At 38.7% G+C, this 20,123-nt stretch overlaps 1 protein-coding gene across 2 annotated transcripts in view; it reads right to left on the bottom strand.

Moving 5' to 3' along the window:
• itfg1 (integrin alpha FG-GAP repeat containing 1) overlaps positions 1-20,123 on the bottom strand; it is a 246,169-nt gene that overhangs the window by 114,981 nt on the left and 111,065 nt on the right. For both annotated transcript variants that reach the window (XM_059992924.1, XM_059992925.1), the window contains exon 10: positions 13,812-13,960. In XM_059992924.1, coding sequence (XP_059848907.1) covers positions 13,812-13,960 — 149 coding nt within the window. The remainder of the gene's footprint in view (positions 1-13,811; positions 13,961-20,123) is intronic.

Genomic DNA, 20,123 nt, shown 5'->3' with positions numbered 1-20,123 from the left:
AATAAATCAAAGTATTACGTTGAAGTTGTATAAGACATTGGTGAGGCCTAATTTGGAGTATTGTGTGCAGTTTTGGTCACCAACCTACAGGAAAGGTGTAAATAAGGTTGAAAGGGTACAGAGTAAATTTACAAGAATGTTGCCAGGTCTGGAAGACCTGAGTTATAAGGAAAGATCAAATAGGTTAGGACTTTATTCCTTGGAATGTAGAGGAGTGAGAGGAGATTTGATAGAGGTTTACAAATTTACAGGGTAAATGCCAGCAGATTTTTTTCCACTGAGGTTGGGAAGGACTACTAACTAGGTCATAGGTAAAAGGTGAAAAGTTTAAGGGGAATGTGAGGGGAAACTTCTTCACTCAGAGGGTCATGACAGTGTGGAATGAGTGGCCAACAGAAGTGGTGCATGCAAGCTTGATTTCAATGTTTAAGAGAAGTTTGGATATGTACATGGATGGTCAGGGTATGGAGGGCTATGGCACCAAGGCAGACTGATGGGAGTAGGCAGTTTTGATTGACTAGTTGGGCTGAAGGGCCTATTTCTGTGCTGTACTTTTCTATGACTCTAGCTCTAGGTACATAAGACTATAGACATAGGAGCAGAATTAGGCCATTCGCTCCAGCGATTCTGCACTACCATGGCTAATTTATTATCTCCCTCAACCCCATTCTTCTGCTTTTTTCTCATAACCTTTAATGTCCTGACTAATCATGAACTTATCAACCTCTGCTTTAAATATACTCAATAACTTGGCCTCCACAGCCATCCATGACAATGAATCCACAAATTCACCCCCTTCTGATTAAAGAAATTCCTCATCATCTCTGTTCTAAATGGACAGCTCTCTATTCTGAAGCCGTGCCCTCTGGTTCTGGACTCAGCTACTATAGGAAACAACCTCTCCACATCAGCTCTATCTAGGCCTTTCAATATTCAAGAGGTTTCAGTGAGAATCCCCCTCATTCCTCTAAACTCCAGCAAGTAAGAGCCCAGACCATTAAATGGTCCTCATACATTAACCCTTTCATTCCCAGAAACGTTCACATAATGAGTGTCATAACTCAAAAGAAAGGAGATTCTAAGACTCAGTTACAACAAAGTCAGAACATAAGAAATCGGAGCACTAGTAGTCATATGGGCCCCTACAGTGTGTACTGGCATTCAATAAGGTCATGACTTTAGCTCTACCTCCCTGCTTAAACCCACAATTATTGACTTCCTGATAAACATCTTCCTGTGGCATAGAAATCTAAGAATTCATCACTAGTTAAGGGAAAAAAAATCCCATTCATCACCGTCCTATGTAATCCCTTATTTTGAAAAAGTCTGCTTTGTTCTGATACACTGATGAAGTGACATATTCTCATTGTATCTCCCTGGTCAAGGCCCCTCATAATCTTATATTTCAGTATCAACTATGCTTCACCTGTTCGAATTAGTGTAGAATCAATCTTCCTCATGAGATACATTGAACATTCTCTGAACTACCTCCAATTTTATATCTTGATCTATTAAACCAAGATAATTTTTTCAGTAAAGTAGATCTCATTTCTCTTAAGTGACTGAATTCTTCTCCTTTCTGCCAACCCTCTCAAATGTTAAGAATCAATAATTAGTTCACAATTTTGATCACCTTACAATTCTAACTCTGAAAAGGTTACACAATAATATCATTTATTTCTATTTCATCTCATTCCAATCACTACTTTCTTCTGATAGGAGGCTTTAATTTTATTCTTTTAGCATTTTCCTCTTTTGGAATTCTATTTTCAGATGTATTTTATGTGTGTAAGCTCTGTTCCTCCCTGCAACAGTTTAGTTATTGTAATCTCTTTCACTGTCATGCACAACTAACTTGTTTTCCTTTCATCTTTCTTAATTGCCATTCATCATAACCTCTTCCCACTTAAACTTCCTCCAACATCCTCCCACTTGCCCCACATCCTCTAGCTTCACTGATACCTAGCATCTTCCATAACTCACCAAAAGCCTTCATTCTGCACATTAGTTTAAAGCCATATCTGCAACCATAGCAGCTGCATTTGCAAAAACACTGATCCCAGCCTAATTCAAATGCTTGTTTTGCCTGTGCTACTTATCATCAATAAATAAAGTCAGACTCTCTTTGCAACTGTTATACAAAGTGGAACCTACCTTATTAAGTAATTATCAGCTTAAGACTATAATACACAGCAGAAGAATTAGGCCATTTGGCCTACTGAGACTGCTCCATCATTCAATTATGGTTGATATATTTTCCCTCTCAACCCCATTCTCCTGTCTATTTCCTGTAACATGTAATGTCCTTACTAATCAAGAATCTTTCAACCTGTGCTTTAAAGATACCCAATGACTTAGCCTCTGCAGTCATCTGTAGTAACAAATTCCATAGATTCATCATTTTCTGTCTAAAGAAATTCCTCCTTATCTCTGTTCTAAAGGTATGTCCTTCTGTTCTGAGTCTGTGTCCTCTGATTCTTGAGTCTTCCACTATTGGAACCATCTCTCTATGTTCACTCTAAGATTTTCAATATTCCATAGGTTTCAATGTCATCTCTTCTCCTTCTTCTAAACTCCAGCGAATATAGGCCCAGAGTCATAAAATGTTCCTCATATATTAACCCTTTCATTTACAGGATCATTCTTATTAACCTTTTCTGGACTCTCTCCAATGTCACCATATCACTTATTGGATATGGAGCCCAAAATTGTTCACAAAAAAAGTTTAATGGCAGTTGGCAGACCAACATAGAGTGCATTACCACCACCTACTGAGTTGGAGTCTGAGAGACAGGAAATATACTCACCAAATCCCCCTCCCAAGAAAACCTCAAATAATCTCAAAAAGTCCAATGCATTTCAGAAAGTCAAACACTCTATACATTACAATGGCAGTGATATTCTAACTAAATTTCCATGTTAAACTGCGACCACCCCAAAGATCAGAATGCAAGACTCAAGAATGTTTAATGTCATTTCTTGCACACAAATGTAAAGGAGAATGAAATAATTGTCACTCTAGATTGGACACAGCACAAAAGATAAAGAACAAAACAATAAAAAAACACAATAAACATAAATGCATAAGGTGGTTTATATACTGTACACAGATTAATTGTTTGTCCATAAATTAATGGCAGGCACAGAAATATCTGTACATAAGGTGACTGATATGGAGGGGTGGGTTAGTGGTGGACAAGTCATCAGCCATTACTGCTTGAAGAAATAAACTGTTTTTGAGTCTGGTGGTCCTGGTGTGGATGGTACATAGCCTCCTCCCTGAAGGGAGTGGGACAAACAGTTCATGAGCGGGGTGGGTGGGATTCTTCATGATGTTACTGGCCCTTTTCAGACACCTTTCTGTATATATGTCCTTGATGGCGGTTAAACTGGTGCTGGAGATGCACAAGGCCGCTTTGACTACTTGTTGTAGAGCCTTCCTGTTAGTCACAGTGCAGTTTCTGTACCATTCAGTGATGCAGCTTGTTAGGATCCTCTCTACAGTGCATCTGTAGAATGATGTGAGTAGGGATGTGCATAGTCCAGCTCTCTTCAGCCTCTTCATAAAGTAGAGGCATTGGTGAGCTGTTCTGATCTTGTAGGATGTGTTCTAGGACTATGAGAGGTTTTGTGTGATGTACACTCCCAGGAGTTTGAAACTGCTTCTAGCTTTCACTGCTGCACTGCTGATGTAAAGGTCGATAACCATTTTGTCTTGTTGACATTAAGGAGGAGGTTATTCGTCTGGTACTAGCCCTCTAGCTTTTCCACCTCCTCTATGTGGGCCGTTTCATCATTACTACTGGTGTGTCATTGGCTAACTTGACAAGGTGATTACTCAAATTTTTGGCCATGCAATCATGTGTGAGTAGAGTACACAGCAATGGGCTCAGCACATAGTCCTGGGAAGCACGTGTTGAGAATGATGGGGAGGGAGGAGCATTGTGTATCCTGACTATGAGGTCCGTTGATTAGGAAGTCCAACATCCAGTTGCACAGTGGTATATTTAGACTGAAGAGTAGGAGTTTGCTCACCAGGGTCTGTGGGACAATAGTCTTGAATGCCAACTGAAATCCAGAAATGGCATTCTGACATAAGTGTCCTTGTTTTCTAGGTATGTCAATTTAGCAATCGATGTTTCCTTTGCACCTCATAGGATCTGCATTTGAACCAGATATACTGTACCGTTATTTAACAGATTTTCAAAATATGACTTTTGCCTCTCCTTTATGCAAAGGCACCACTACACTTACATCCTTAACATTAAATGATTGCTTGGCTAGAATGTCTGCCACCTCATTTCCTTCAATTTCAACATGGACAAGGACCCATAAGAACTGGATACATAAGCCTATACCCTGCAGCCTCAACAGAGATTGTCTAATCTCAAGTAAAATGTTACCTCTACAATTTGAAATGCCCATTTTAATAGATGTGAAAATCAAAAATGAATCAGAGCACTTAAGTACAAAGTCAGGGAGCACTTCTTTGACTCATTCCAAGGCTAAAATAATGGCAACCATCTCAGATGTGAACACTGATAATCTTTTCTTAATAGTTATCTGAAACTTCGGAATGTAAATAGAAACACCAGAAAGACCTGTCAATGGATCTTTTGACCCATCTGTATGGAGATGCAAGAAACCATAATATCTGCCTTGCGTATATTGCTGAACTACCAATACCACTGATATACAATAAATCTTCATCTTGATCCTTTCTTGAAGGCTTAAATCAACCACAATCAAAGGGGAAAACTATAGAGAAATAACAGAAGGGGGCACACTGGGATCATATTCCACATTAAAGAACCAAGATTTTGTGCCCATGCATTTCCCATCTACCCAAAACTGAAGACCTTACAAATACAGTGTTCACAACACTCGACTAATGTTGCCAATATTGGATGAACAACATTATGTTCTTTAGATTAACCCAATGGACCATTGCTTACTGTCACCTGAATAGATGTAAAGGTACTTCACCCATTTCTACCATTAATGCCTGCATTGGGGATGACTTAGCTTGAACTTTATCTAGGGGCTTTATTCCAGACCTCTGGTGAGGCTGACCCATAACCAACACCTCCAAAATGAAAGACAGATCTGATTAAAGCAACATACATTTGTTTAAGTGACCTCCTACTCGCAGCCAAATTACAACCACCTAAGCACCTGAGCACAGTGAGGGTTCTTTATTTACATTTCTCTAGAATTTTATTCACATGCACCTTCCATGCTAGCCTTGTGTCCATCTACATTCCTAGAAACGTTACTACCGACTCTTATTTAAGATATTCACTGTAAAAATCAAGATCAATTGTGGCTATAAATGTTTCTTTTAGAAAAACAAATAATTTGAATCTTTGCAACAGAAAATTTAACACATGCTGGTGGACAACCTCCGTTGAGGCTGCAGGGTATAGGTTTGTGTATCCAGTTCTGATGGGTCCTTGCCCATGTTGAGATTGAAGGAAAAGAGGTGGCAGACATTCTAGCCACGCAATCACTTAAAATTAAGCATATAACTGTAGTGTAAAACTGTAGCCTTTGCATAAAGGGGAGGTGAAAGCTAACATCTGCTTTCAATTAATGTTTACCAAGATAAAGGAGCATTGGAAAATTTAAAGAACATACAGCACTGTGCAAATGTCTTAGGCACATATATACAGCTAGGGTGCCTAATGCTTTTGCTTAGTGCTGTATATTGGTTAAAATAGGAAGGTAGCTGGGAAACAGACATAAGAGTACTTAGCTCAGTGATATTAAGTGTTTTTTGATAACTGGAAAAAAATAATATACGGTACAGTGCAAAAGTCCTAGGCACCGTAGCTATACAATATAGCTGTTTAAGACTTTTGCATGGTACCGTAACCCAAAAAATAACCTGCCACTTTCAGAAGTAATCATCTGCTGAATTTGGGGACAAAATTTAACTGTTCTGGGTAACTAATAAACTAATAATGTCCATTGCATATTGTATCTCTAACATTCACAGTACAGCAAAATTCAAAGGAATTGAAGACCAAGTTTCTAAAATACTTTAAAAATACCATATACCATTGAAGCACACACCAAAACAATGACTTCGGAGGCAAAAAGTCATTCAGGAGTTACAAGAACGTGCACCAGCTGCTGTGCTGTATGTGATTTATGTCTTTGCATATTCAGGATTTTCTACATACTCAGGAAATAAATGTATTTACTTTCCGTCATTTATGATCTGATATATTAAACATCAAGCTGTTTTATCCTGGAGTGAAGGTGCTTCCACCTTTCCAGGTAGTTGTTCTACTTATTGAGTATGAATAATTTTGAATGAATGGAATACATTGAGAAAGAACAGGGAAGCAAATGATACATTGCATTAAGTTCCCCCTGCCTTTGTTTCTAGGCTAGTGAAGATTTAGCCAATTTCTAGCTTGTTAATTCCAAAAGAAATTTGCTTTTTCTAAAAAATTCATCCTAGCAGCCAACTCTGGAGGATACTGACTACAGCAATGAAAAAGATTGTGAACCTAAAGTCAATAACAGGCAGGAATAATTCCTAAGTACACACATATGTGCCTCTGGTATGAGTTTTTTTGCAACTATGCGATTAACAGTAATCTGTGGTCTTTCACAGTTGAGGACAGTCTTCTCCAAGGATCCAGTTGAAAGTTGTGGGGGATTGTTTTGATTAATCAAATGCCTGATTTTCAAGCCAGAAGGTCTAATGGATGTTACAAAAAGTCATAATATGGCTGTCCAGGTCTTTCATCATTTCTTTTCTCTTCTCTGTAATGCATACGAGTTCATAATGCTAGGAGAAATGTGTTGGCATGGATAAAAGACTAGTTATCACATAAAAAAGAGAGTTGGAATAAATTTCTAATATTCAGATGGGAAAGATGTTACTCGTAGATTGTCCCGAGAATCAGTCTAAAAGGTTTTCAATTCATCATGTGCTTGATACTGACGACATGCTGATGAGAACAAGAAAGATGGTACTGAATTTCTATTTCAGTTAAACTTCAGTCGGGTTTTCCATTGGAAATTATATGGTTATCCAGAAGGTCTCATATGATGTTGTTCTTTACAATTTTCCTGCACCTGTTTAGCCATGAAAATCATGACCTTAATGCCTTTATACAATGCAAAGAACAATGTTTCTCTGCGAGTAATTATTAAATAATATGGATAAGTTGTTTGTGAATGACTTGAACAAGATCCTTCCAGCAATGCAGAGAGGATGGCGATACTTAGATAGCAATCAAAGCCAGAACTAGTTCCTTTTTTTTTTGAAAATGTTGGCTTTCCTGGTGAGATTGCAATTTCTGTAGTTTTCCAGATTTTAAGAAAAATTATATAATTTGTCGGCCAAATTACAACAGGCAAGCTATCAGTTCCAAGTACTTTGTTGTGACTCATCTGCTTTATTGCTCATCAGTTTTCTTAGGACTACATAAAGCATCCCAAACACGATGCTGTGAATGAACTTGACTGTGTTACCACTGCTTCCTGGTTCAGAAATTTATGATAGTGCTCTTTCTAGCACTCTCCAGTGCATCTCTTTCAACAGCACTCTGCCATCTTCAAAGATTCTGACATGGCGAATCCACGAGATCTTGGTTGCACTTAAGCAAACTGTTTAAATTCTTTTGCCTTGTCCAATCATGATTTGCTTCTGATTACTTAAAACTTCCCATGGACTTCAACTTCAAGCCTTTGATAAGATTGCATGTTTTTGGTTTGATGCAAAGTGATTTTGCCAGTCACAGAGTACTTCTTCAAATCATGAAGTCATTTAATCCTGCATCAATTATATCAAACTAATCCAAAAATGGCAGAAGATAAAGTCACATGCACAAAATGCTGAAGGAGCTCAGCAGGCCAGGCAGCATATATGGAAAAGAGTACAGTTAAAGTTTCAGGCCAGGACCTTTTATAAGGACTGGAGAGAAAAAGGTGAGGAGTAGAGTTAAAAGGTGGGGGGAACTGAGGGAGAAACACAAGGTGGTAGGTGAAACCGGGAGGGGTGAAGTAAAGAGCTGGGAAGTTGATTGGTGAAAGAGATACAGAACTGGAGAAGGGGGAATCTAATAGGAGAGAATAGAAGGCCATGGAAGAAAAAAAAGGGGGAGGAGCACTACTGGGAGGCAATGGGCAGGCAAAGAAATGTGAGAGAGGGAAAAGGGAATGGGAAATAGTGAAGGGGGAGGGGGCATTACCACAAGTTTGAGAAATTGATGTTCATGCCATCAGGTTGGAGGTTATCTGGACAGAATACAAGGCACCGTTCCTCCAATCTGAGTGTTGCAACAGTAGAGGAGGCCATGGATAGACATTGGAATGGGAATGGGAAGTGAAATTAAAATAGGTGGCTATTTAATTCCACTCCTCCTGGTAGACGGAGTGTAGGTACTCAGTGAAGCTGTCACCCAAGCTACGTCAGATCTCACCAGTATACAGGAGCTCACACCAGGAACACAGGACACAGTATATGACCCCAACAGACTCACAGGTGAAGTGTTGCCTCATGTGGAACAACTGTTTGGGACCCTGAATGGTAGTGAGGGAGGAGGTGTAAGGGCAGGTGCAGCACTTGTTCTGCTTGCACGGTTAAGCGCTAGGAGGGAGATCAGTGGGAGGGACAAAATGGAGAAGAGTTGCGTAGGAAGTGATCCCTGCGAAAGCAGAAAGTGGGAAGGAGAGAAAGATGTGCTCACCAGTGGGACCCCGCTGGAGATGGTGTAAGTTGCAAAGAAGATAAAGCCTATTGCTTCCGTGTAAGCCTCACTGGCATTTTTCAACAATTTTAAATTCTACAACTTAGTCACTGAGTTGTGCTTGGATGCCTTCACGAGTATTAGCACTTACTTTTGTACTGCCTTCAAAACAATTTAGGTTGCTTTTTGAGCTTTACTACAACTCTGATGGATGCCGCTAACATTATTGTGATTGCCAGTTTAGCAGCTATCTGTTTTTCTGGAGAAATGTGTACTTTGAATGCCTTTTATATCTCAACGTCTTCTGACAATGGGAGAGATTTTTGGGAGGTGGTAAGAGGTATGCTGGTGTATGTCTTATGGTTTTGTGTCAACACATTGATTAAGCAAAGTATTTGTAAAGACAAGCCCATGGTTTGTTAATTTGTTGAATAATTTAGGAAATGGCCTTTTCAGCACCATTCTTCCCAATGATATCAGTCCATGAGTTCAAATCTCAGCCAACACTGGCACTCACATCTCCAGATAATGATTTAAATCTTGTTTTGAAAATTAACCGCTCTACTGCTGGGGACTTTTGTTTTGCTGCTCTGCTTTCAGCACTAATCTCTCACGCTTCTGTCACTGGTGATCCTACCACGTGCGTAGGATTACCCGTCATCACCTGATGGTGTCAGTCTAAGGGTAGTCAGTATAGTACACCACCCATTTTACCGGAAAGCTTTGCGGTTTCCTCCCACAGTCCAAAGACATACTGGCTAGGTTAATTGATTATTGTAAATTGTCCCGTGATTAGGTCAGGGTTAAATCTGGGTCATTGGGGATTGCTGGGTGCTACAGTTCAAAGGGTCAGAAGGGCTTATTCCACGCTATATCCCTAAATAAATAACTGGACACCAGCCAAAAGGCTGCTGATTTCCAGGTTTTTGCAGACAAGGCCACTAGCTATTTTCTATTCAATGATGAGATGCTAGCATGCAGCACATTTAGATAAAGCCATGCCTCAGATATTATGGGATAGGGTTTTCCTGATTTAGTTGCAGTAACCATGCAGGTATGACTATATATTTACAGGTCAAGATACACAGTTGTGCTTTCTGGGTGTCCTTGCCCTTCTATTCAATGGACACCGTATCTTTGCAAGATGCCGTCAGTGCTGTTTGGTGAGAAAAAACAGTGCACTTTGTGTATACTGCAGCTGGTGGTTACAGTATCTGTTTTTACTTAGAGGGAGAGAGCAGAAATTGAGTACATTCAAGAATGTAAAACGAGTGCTAAAGGCAGAGTGTTGTCATTATCCTTCTACTTGTACAAACTTGTACATCTCCAGATAAAATCGGCATCCACACCTATCATTGCTCTTTCTGCCCCTGACTGGTTATGATCAGTTGTATTCTGGATGGTGTGACATTGTCAATAAAGAAGAGTTTAAATTAGAGTAAGTTGCAAGAAATGGATTAAGATGTATTGCCATTAAGGAAGAATTTGGCAGTTTCATTGTTTGCTAATGAGTTACGTCAAAATACATCACTTCATTCAAGTTGCTACAAGTGAAAGAAATGCATGGGTCAACTTGCATTTGAATTTGCAGAGTCATTTTCTGCTACTGATCAATAAAGTTAATTGTGTGCTTATTGACAATAGGAATTCATGTAATTTGTCATTTTTTCTCATTTCACACTCCGGCTGTAAAATTTACAGAAGACAGTGACTTTCTTTATAAAAAAAGTCAATATACAATAGGTCCTGACATTTTAATTACACTTGTATTATTGCCATATAAGAAATGAAGCCATGGAAAACATTGTTTGGAACAACTACTCCATGCATTAAATGTGGATTATAGCCTGCATCAGCTATAAAAGGTATAAGCAGTTATAATCTGTTACCATGGTAATCAACATTTCATTGTTATAATGTAAAGCAATCAACTTTTAATTTTGTTTTACATTGCTGTAATATGATTTATTTCATTAGAAAATTACTTTATATACTTTATATTAATTTAGATTAAAGCAAATTCCAAAGCATTCGAGAAATATAACTCTAAAATTAAATAATTAAAAAATCCTTATTATTTAAATGAAACTACATAAATTAGAGAGTTTAATTTAAAAGAGTTTCAATATAATCATTAATCAATATATAAACATTGAGATTAGTTTAGAATTTATTAATCATGTGATAATTTGGAAGATGCAATTTTGTTTATTTTTATTCATGTAGTGGAGGCAAGAAACTACTTATTCTAAACAGCTTAGTATCACAATTAAAGTAAATGGAAGTCTTGAAATCTTTTCTAAACCAACTTCTCACTTGCACATGTTCAAAATTGTTTAATGTCATTTCCAGTACACAAATGTAAGGAACAAAATAATTGTTTTCCAGATCTGAAGTAGCACAAAAAACACAATAAGATAAACACAATAATAAAAAACACAATAAATATAAATGCACAAGATAGCTTGTATACATAGATTGTACTTTCAATGCGTCACATTTTATACGTACTCATAGAAAACAATTCAACCCAACTGACTTATGCGAGCTGTCTCTCAGAGCAATCCCAAAAATCCCATCGCCCCTTATTTCTCTTTACCAATTTTCTCTGCCACCCTCATTAACTCCATCCTGCTTCTCCTACACAAGTTGTCATTCACAGTACTGTGCAAAAGTCTATAGCTATGGCACCTAAGACTTTTGCACGGTACTGTCAATTGGTTAATAGGGAAGTGGCTAGAAATAAGAGTAGCTCAGCAGTATTAAGTGTTTTCTGATAACTGAGAAGATATAATATACAGTACAGTGCAATAGACAATTCATTCTCTTTGGAATGTGGGAGCAATTTGAGCACCGAAAGTCATTTAAAAAAGTCATTAAGAAAAAAAAGATGGGACACGAAAGTAAGTTAGCCAATAATATTAAAGAGCAAACCAAAAGTTTTTCAGATACATAAAGTGTAAAGCAGAAGCAAGAGTGGATATCAGGCTACTGGAAAATGATGCTGGAGAGGTAGTAATGGGGGACAAGGAAATGGCAGACAAACTGAGTACGTATTTTGTATGAGTCTTCACTGTTGAAAACTCAGGTAGTATGGTGGAAGTCCAGCACTTCAAGGGTCAGTAGTGACTGCTGGTACAAACCCACAGGTTTCATTTACTGTGCACTGTCAATTTAAAAGAGCGCTTCAGTGAGGCAGGACTATGATGTTATTCACTGACTGACTCGCAGCTTGTTTATCTTTAAAACAAGGACACAGACAGTCACAGTCAGAAGTCAGAAGAAGAGAGAGAGAGAGGAGCGAACCCGGAAAAGGTAGCAGCTCCAGCTTGTCGAAGCTGGGAATTTGAAACTCTGCTATACCCACAAGGGTGGGTTGATTAGCGATCCAGTACACATCCAATGTGTGGCTTTCACTTTGTATAATGCATAGGAGTGGATTAAGGAATGTCCTGTGGGACCACTCAAAGTTAACCCTTGCCTGGGTATGTTATGTGGTAACCCCCTGAAGACGACATCCCTGTGACAGATCACTTTGATGGTGACTTGTATGTGGATTTGGAATGGCTTGATGGAGAATCTTCGACAACTGATATTTATTAATTACCATCGTGAAACCTGTGGAATTCAACGTAACTGCCTTCTCTCTACATTTTATCTTGGATTACAAATACCTCTCTCCCATCATTTATTCCGTGGACGAACTGAACTTTCATGCTTTACCATCTCAAGACTCTAAGCCTTGTTTCCCCAAGCTCAATAGTTTGGGAGTTATATTTACACACACATACACATAATACTGTTAACTTTTGCGAAGCTTGGTTAAGTTGCTATATTATAAGTAGATACTAATAAAGATGGTGGTTTTAACATCAAAACCAGACTCCAAGTGTGAACTTGATTGCTGATGGCTCTTTTCTAAATTGTTACAATTCGTAACACTGCAGTTGCCTAAATGCCCTAATTCTGCTCATATATCTTAGGTTTTATGGTGAAAGGAAACTAATGTCACAGGGAGATCCTGCAAATTCGACAATGAAATTCGACAATAAAAAGTTAGCCTCGAAGTCTCTAATATCAATTTAGAATATGTGGAATACACGGGCCCTTTGCATACTTGTGAAATAGTACCATTTCATGATAATATTAAGAATTTGTGGATTTGGTTAATGAATTAAGTCAATACTGAGTGAAACTTTTCCCTAGTCTGTATAGCAGCTGGGTCACCTGGACATCCTGGATTAATGCGTTCAGAACCTTAATTCATATTGTAGCTGGGGAATTTATATTCAATTGATATCATGAAACTTGGATATCAGCAATGATGGCCATAAAACTATAGGGCTGTTAGTCAAGATTATCTTGTTCACTTCAGGGAAGGAAACGCAGCATTTTTCATTCTTATCTATATGTGACAGCCAGGTTGACCATTGATTTCAGATTCAGATTCAGATCTGGTCCAACAGATACTTAGTTCAAGGGAGATTTAGGATGATTTTGCCATTCGACGAAAGAATACAATAACATCAGATACCCAACCTCAGAAGACAAATCAAAACAACTGGAAAGCACCATTAATCAAACATACCACGGGACAATTCTCAAAATAAATATACTATATGTTCTGAAGCATTAGAGTGCAGCTCTTAAAATTCACAATGAGAAATTGTACATTGTATTCTTCTGAACTCCCAAACCTCTTTTCATGCAAGCAAAGGAAATATGAGGTAGAACAGTAATAAGTCAGGACAAGTCTGCTTTCACTGATGTATGATTGCAATTTCTAAGCCACACTTGAGGTTATAGGGTTTTTCTGTTTGCACAGAAAGAAAAACACGATTGCAGAAAGAAAAACATACAATCCCCAGAAATGCCATATATTAAAAATGAGTTAAAATTATCAAGTCACTTGGAAGCAATTCCCTCCTACATTTATTAAGAGCAATCTTTCTGCTGCACATTGATGTTTTGACAATACATATTTTAAGATTTGCATATTTGGACATGCATTGCATTTTTTAATAAACCTAATAATTCACAGAGCACTTAACCACCCTTAGAAAGGTTATTCAAAAGAAGAAGAAAAAACATATATCAGCCTACCTGCCTGAAGTATTCTTCAGTATGGCCAATGCATCAGGAAATCCATCCATATTATAGTCCCCTAAATGAATTGAGACTGGAAATGGGTCTCGTGAGGCAAATCCCCAAAGGGTATCCCCATTCTTCAGATTTGACAAAATAGGTATCCACTGTTAAAATTAAGAATATATATATTTTTAGGAAAACTCTACCAAGACCAAATATAAATTAACTCTTCATATCATTTCTTGTTCCTCTTTCTCACAAATAATGCATCAATAAGAATGAATCCATAAACCCTCTCTACATGTCCTCTAACTCCAATCACTATGTTGACTACATAACTTTATCCCACTATGCCTCCTGTTCCATTCTCACAGCTCCCATCACTGTAGTACTTGATCCACTGAAGATGATGGCACCAGCGAACAATGCAACCAAGGGCAACATCTTCCAGGTGGTTCACGAAACAACTTCTTTTTCTTTCAAATGTGGTTCTACTACTGTTGCATCCTGTGATCTACATTTTGTTGGTGTACTTTCAGGTCGATTGAGCGATCTGGTGCTTTGCTGATTCTGAGGGAGTTCGATAAGGTTTCAAGTTAAATGTGTGGCTTGGAGACAGGGCGCGAGCCCATGATCGACTACATTTCTTGCCGATTGAAGTGTTGAGGAAGACTGAAATCAACAAGGACGAGAGTGGAAGGCAGGCAGTGTTCAGTGCCAACTACCTGCTAATGACTAGTCTCTGTCTCCCTGTTTCCAGAGGAAGGAGCCAGTGTACGAATGTCCTCTCTCTCTCTCTCTCCCACTCTTGCTCAATTGATGCTGTCGAGGTCCTGGGTCCTGAGTCTTGGGCAAAGTTTAATAGACACGATTTGTGAACTGGACTCAATAGTGTATGTTATGTTGTGTTCCTAGTTGAATCTTTTTTTGTTGCCATTTCTGACTCAGCAGAAAGATTGAGTCATCGAAAATTGAAAAGCTCAACAAATAAAAAGAGAGGTAGCTGAAACAGAGTGGGCCAGTGAAGGAGTGGAGCTTTGAGGCTTTGGCTCGAGCGGCTTTGGCGAGAAGCGGTGGAGGACAAGCTTGCTCCCAGTGAGGTAAGGCTGGGTAAGTTTCTTTCATTAACTTAGGAGTTGGTAATGGAGGCAGTAGATAGGGCAGTCCAGAGGTCTGGACATCCCAGATGGTCTGTTGCCCCCCTGATGCCAGGGTCCGTGATATCTCGGATCAAGTTCTCGGTATTCTCAGGAGAGAGGGTGAGCAGCCAGATGTCGTGGTCCACATGGGGACCAATGACCTAGACAGGAGTAGGGATGAGGTCCTGAAGAAGGAATATAGGGAGTTAGGAAAGAAGTTAAAAAGCAGGACCTCAAGGGTGGTAATCTCGGGATTGCTGCCTGTGCCACGAGACAGTGAGGGTAGGAACAGGAAGTTATGGCAGATGAATGCGTGGCAGAAGAGTTGGTGCAGGGGGCAGGGGTTCAGATTTCTGGATCATTGGGATCTCTTCTGGGGAAGGTCTGACCTGTACAAAAAGGACAGGGTGTACCTGAACTGGAAAGGGACCAATATCCTGGCGGGCAGGTTTGCTAGAGCTGTTGGGGAGGGTTTAAACTAGTTTGGTGGGGGGTGGGAATCAGAATGTGAGTGCAGAGATTAGGGTAGAAGGACAAGGGCATGATGCTGTGTGTTTTGAGTTGGTGAGGAAGGACAGGCAGGGGACAAAACATAAATGTAGCCAATTAGAGGGGTTGAAATGTGTCTATTTCAACGCTAGGAATAAAGGGGATGAACTTAGAGCATGTATCAGTACATGGAACTACGATGTAGCCATTACTAAAATTTGGCTGGAGGAAGGGCAGGATTGGCTGATGCAGGTACTGGGGTTTAGGTGTTTTAAAAGGAATAGGATGGGAGGTAGAGAAGGAAGGGAGTAGCATTACTGGTCAGGGATAGTATCACGACTATAGAAAGGGAGGATGCTGCACAGGGAGTGTCCACTGAGTTGGTGTGGGTGGAAGTCAGAAATAGGAAGGGATCAATCACTGTGCTGAGAGTAGGCTATAGGCCCCCAATTAGCTCACGGGACACTGAGAAGCAGATAAGCAGGCAAATTTAAGAATGGTGCAGGAAATACAAGGTTGTAGTTATGGGTGATATCAACTTCCCTCATATTGACTGGCACCTCCTGACTTCAAGGGGGATAGATGGGGCTGAATATGTCAGATGTGTTCCAGAAGGATTCCTGACATAGTATGTGGACCGGCCGACAAGAGGAGAGGCCATACTGGATCTAGTTCTGGGTAATGAACCTGGTCAGGTGGCAGACCTCTTGGTGGGGGGAGCATTTTGGTGAGAGTGACCACAACTCCCTTAGCTTCAGCATTGCTATGGAAAAGGATAAAAACAGACAAAATGTGAAAGTACTTAACTGAGGAAGGGCTAACCATGAAGGGATGAGGTAGGAACTAGCAAGAGTAAATTGGAAACAGATGTTCAAGGGTGAAAGCACAGAAGTAATGTGGAGGAAGTTTAGGGACCACTTGTGCTGGATTCAGGATAGGTCTGTCCCACTGAGACAACGAAAAAAATGGTAGGAAAAGGGAACTGTGGCTGACGAAACATGTGAGGCAATTTGTCAAGAGGAAGAAGGAAGCATATGTTAGATATAAGAAGCAGGAGAGGTTCATGAGAAATATAGGGTAGCCAGGAAGGAGCTTAAGAAAAGACTGAGGAGAGCCCGAAGGGGGCATGAGATAGCCTTGGCATGTAGGATTAAGCAGAACCCCAAGGCGTTCTATGTGTATGTGAAGAACAGAAGAGTATTCACAAGTGAAAAGGACCTTGATCAGGGTGATGTTGAAATAGAACAGACTTGCGTGCTGGACAATGTGGAGATTAAGGAAGAAGTGTTGGATCTTCTTAAAAACATCAAGGTTGGTAAGTCCCCAGGGCCAGATGTGATATACCCCAGGCTGCTGTGGGAAGTGAGAGAAGAGATTGCTGGAGCAGTAGCTAGGATCTTTGAATCATTGGAGAATGGCAAATGTAGTTCCCTTGTTTAAAAAATAGGGAGAATCCTAGGAACTATAGACCGGTGAGTCTTATGTCTGTGGTCTGCAAACTATTGGAAAAGATTCTTAAGGATAGGATCTACGAGCATTTGGAGAAGTACAGTCTACTCAAGGATAGTCAACATGGCTTTGTGAAGGGAAGGCCATGCCTCACGAGCCTAATTGAGCTTTTTGAAGAGGTAACAAAAGAAATTGATGAGGGTAGGGTGGTAGATGTGGTCTACATGGATTTTAGCAAGACATTTGACAAGGTCCCCCACAACAGACTCATCCAGAAAGTCATGAGGCATGGGAACAGTGGAATCTTGGCTGTTTGGATAAAGAAATTGGCATAGAAGAAGAAAGCAGAGGGTTGTACTGGAAGGAAAGTATTCTGCCTGGATGTCAGCGACTAGTGGAGTGCCTCAATGATCTGTCCTGGGACCCCTGCTCTTTGTGATTTTTATAAATGACCTGGATGAAGAGTCGGAAGTTAATGACTCTTTTATATACTTAGGGATTAAGATTAGAAAAAATTATAAGGAGTTATTTAAGGTTTATTTTTTACCCTTAATTGATCAGATTAAATGTTTGTTCCCTAAATGGTCACCATTATCTTTATCTCTGATAGGTCGGATTAATGCTATTAAGATGATTATTTTACCCAAGTTTTTATATATATTTCAAGCGGTACCAATTTTTATTCTGAAATCTTTTTTTGCTAATGTTGATTCAAAAATTTCCTCATATATATATATATATATATATATATATATATATATATGGCAGAATAAAAATCCTAGATTAGGTAAAAAATATTTACAGAAGGCAAGGAAGGAAGGTGGATTGGCATTGCCTAATTTTAGATTTTATTATTGGGCAGTTAATATCCGATATTTGATATGTTGGTTAAAGGATTGGGATTTATCTTTTAGCCCTCATTGGGTGAACCTGGAAACTAAATCTGTACAAGGATTTTCATTGGGTTCTATTTTAGGGTCTTCTCTTTCCTTTGCTCTTTCTAAATTGCAGAAACGAATTGACAATCCGATAGTTAAACATACTTTACGTATATGGTTTCAATTTCGGAAATTTTTTGGGTTGAATCAGTTTGTTTTAACTATTCCTATTGTATCCAATTTCTTTTTTTATCCTATTATAGACCAAGCTTATTCAGCTTGGAAGACTAAAGGATTACTACGATTTTCCGATTTATTTTTGGATAATTGTTTTATGTCTTTTGAACAATTATCTAATAAACATAATTTGCCTAGATTTCATTTTTTAAATATTTACAGATTAGGAATTTCTTAAATACTGTACTTCCTACCTTTCCAAATCTTGAGTCTTCAGGTATTTTGGAGAATTTGTTAGAACTAAATCCTTCTCAGAAAGGTGTAATATCAAAACTCTACAATATAATTATGAAAATACATTCAGAGCACTTCTATAAGATTAAAAATGATTGGGAAAGAGAACTTAACCTTACTATCCCTATTGAGAATTGGGATAAAATTCTTCAGTTAGTCAATTTATCATCTATATGTGCTAAACATTCATTAATACAGTTTAAAGTTGTGCCCAGGGCTCATATGTCCAAGGATAAATTGGCTCGTTTTTATTCCTATATAAATCCTATTTGTGACAGATGTCATTCTGAGATAGCGTCTTTAACTCATATGTTTTGATCATGTCCGCTTTTGAGAAAATATTGGAAAGACATTTTTGATATTATTTCCACGGTATTGAACATTGATTTACAACCTCATCCTATTACTGCAATTTTTACCAATGATGGACTCAATCCATTTATCTTCTTCTGCTTGTCGAATGATTGCATTTCTTACATTAATGGCTAGAAGATCTATTTTGTTGAATTGGAAAGAAATTAATCCCCCTACCGTATTTCATTGGCTTTCTCAATCTATGTTATGTCTAAATTTGTAGAAAATTAGAAGTGTTGTATTTGACCCTTCTATTAAATTTGAAAAGACATGGAGACCATTTATTCAATATTTTCATATGATGTAATGCGACCCTGTTCCAAACCTATTCGTTTTTCCAGTTTTGATTATACATATGTTGAGAGGATTGGAGTTGGCGACACTGATGATTTTTTTTTAATAGATATGATAAACAGCCCATTTTTCATTATTATTCTTTTTTCTCTCTTTTTTTTTCCTTCTTTTTTTCTCTTTATTAGTTATTAGGTTGTTAGATTAGTTTTTCTAGCATAATTTTTTTTCTTTTTCTCTTTTCTGTTTTTTTTTAATATATATTATGATATAACCTAGTTTTGCTTTGTTTATATGTTACTTGTATCATTCATGATTTGGGAAGACTTAATTATATTGTAACTATTGCTTGTGTATCCTTTCATGTTGTTTAAATTTGTAAGTTTGTAATCCCACTATCTATGTATTAATCTTATTATGTTGATATTATTAATAATAATAATAAAAAGATTGAAAAAGAAAAGAAGAGGCGGAAGGATGGGTGAGTAAGTTTGCGGATGATATAAAGATTGGAGGAGTTGTGGTTGGAGCTGTAGGTTGTCGAAGGTTACAAGAGGATATAGACAAAATGCTGAGTTGGGCAGAAAAGTGGTAGATGGAGCTCAATTTGGGTAAGTGTGAAGTGATGCATTTTAGAAGGACAAACCAGAAGGCTGAATACAGGGTTAATGGTCGGCTACTTAAGAGTGTGGATGAACAGAGGGACCTTGGGGGGGTTGAAATCCATATATCCCTCAAGGTCACTGCACAGGTTGTTAGGATAGTTAAGAAGGCCCAAGGGATGAAAGGCTTCATTAGTAGGGGGATTGAGTTCAAAAATAGAGAGGTCATGTTGGAACTCTACAAATTTCTGGTGAGACCACACTTACAGTATTATGTTCAGTTCTGGTCATCTCATTATAGGAATGATGTGGAAGCTATGGAGAGAGCGCAGAGGAGATTTACCAGGATGTTGCCTGGATTGGAAAACAAGTCTTATGAGGCAAGGTTAGCAGAGCTGGGACTTTTCTCTTTGGAGCGTAGAAGGATGAGAGGGGACTTGATAGAGCTCTACAAGATTATGAGAGGCATAGATAGGGTGGATAGCCAGCACCTGTTTCCCAGGGCACGAATAGCAAACACCAGAGGCCATATGTACAAAATTAAGGGAGGGAAGCTTAGGGGAGACATCAGGGGTAAGCTTTTTTACACAGAAGGTTGTGAGTGCCTGGAATGACTTGCTAGGGATGGTGGTGGAGGCTAAAACATTAGGGGTA

Source organism: Hypanus sabinus, chromosome 17, assembly GCF_030144855.1.
Source record: "Hypanus sabinus isolate sHypSab1 chromosome 17, sHypSab1.hap1, whole genome shotgun sequence".
Classification (NCBI taxonomy): Eukaryota; Metazoa; Chordata; class Chondrichthyes; order Myliobatiformes; family Dasyatidae; genus Hypanus; species Hypanus sabinus.
The sequence above is the reverse complement of the archived record's forward strand: the minus strand, read 5'-3'. Positions and strand labels throughout refer to the sequence as shown.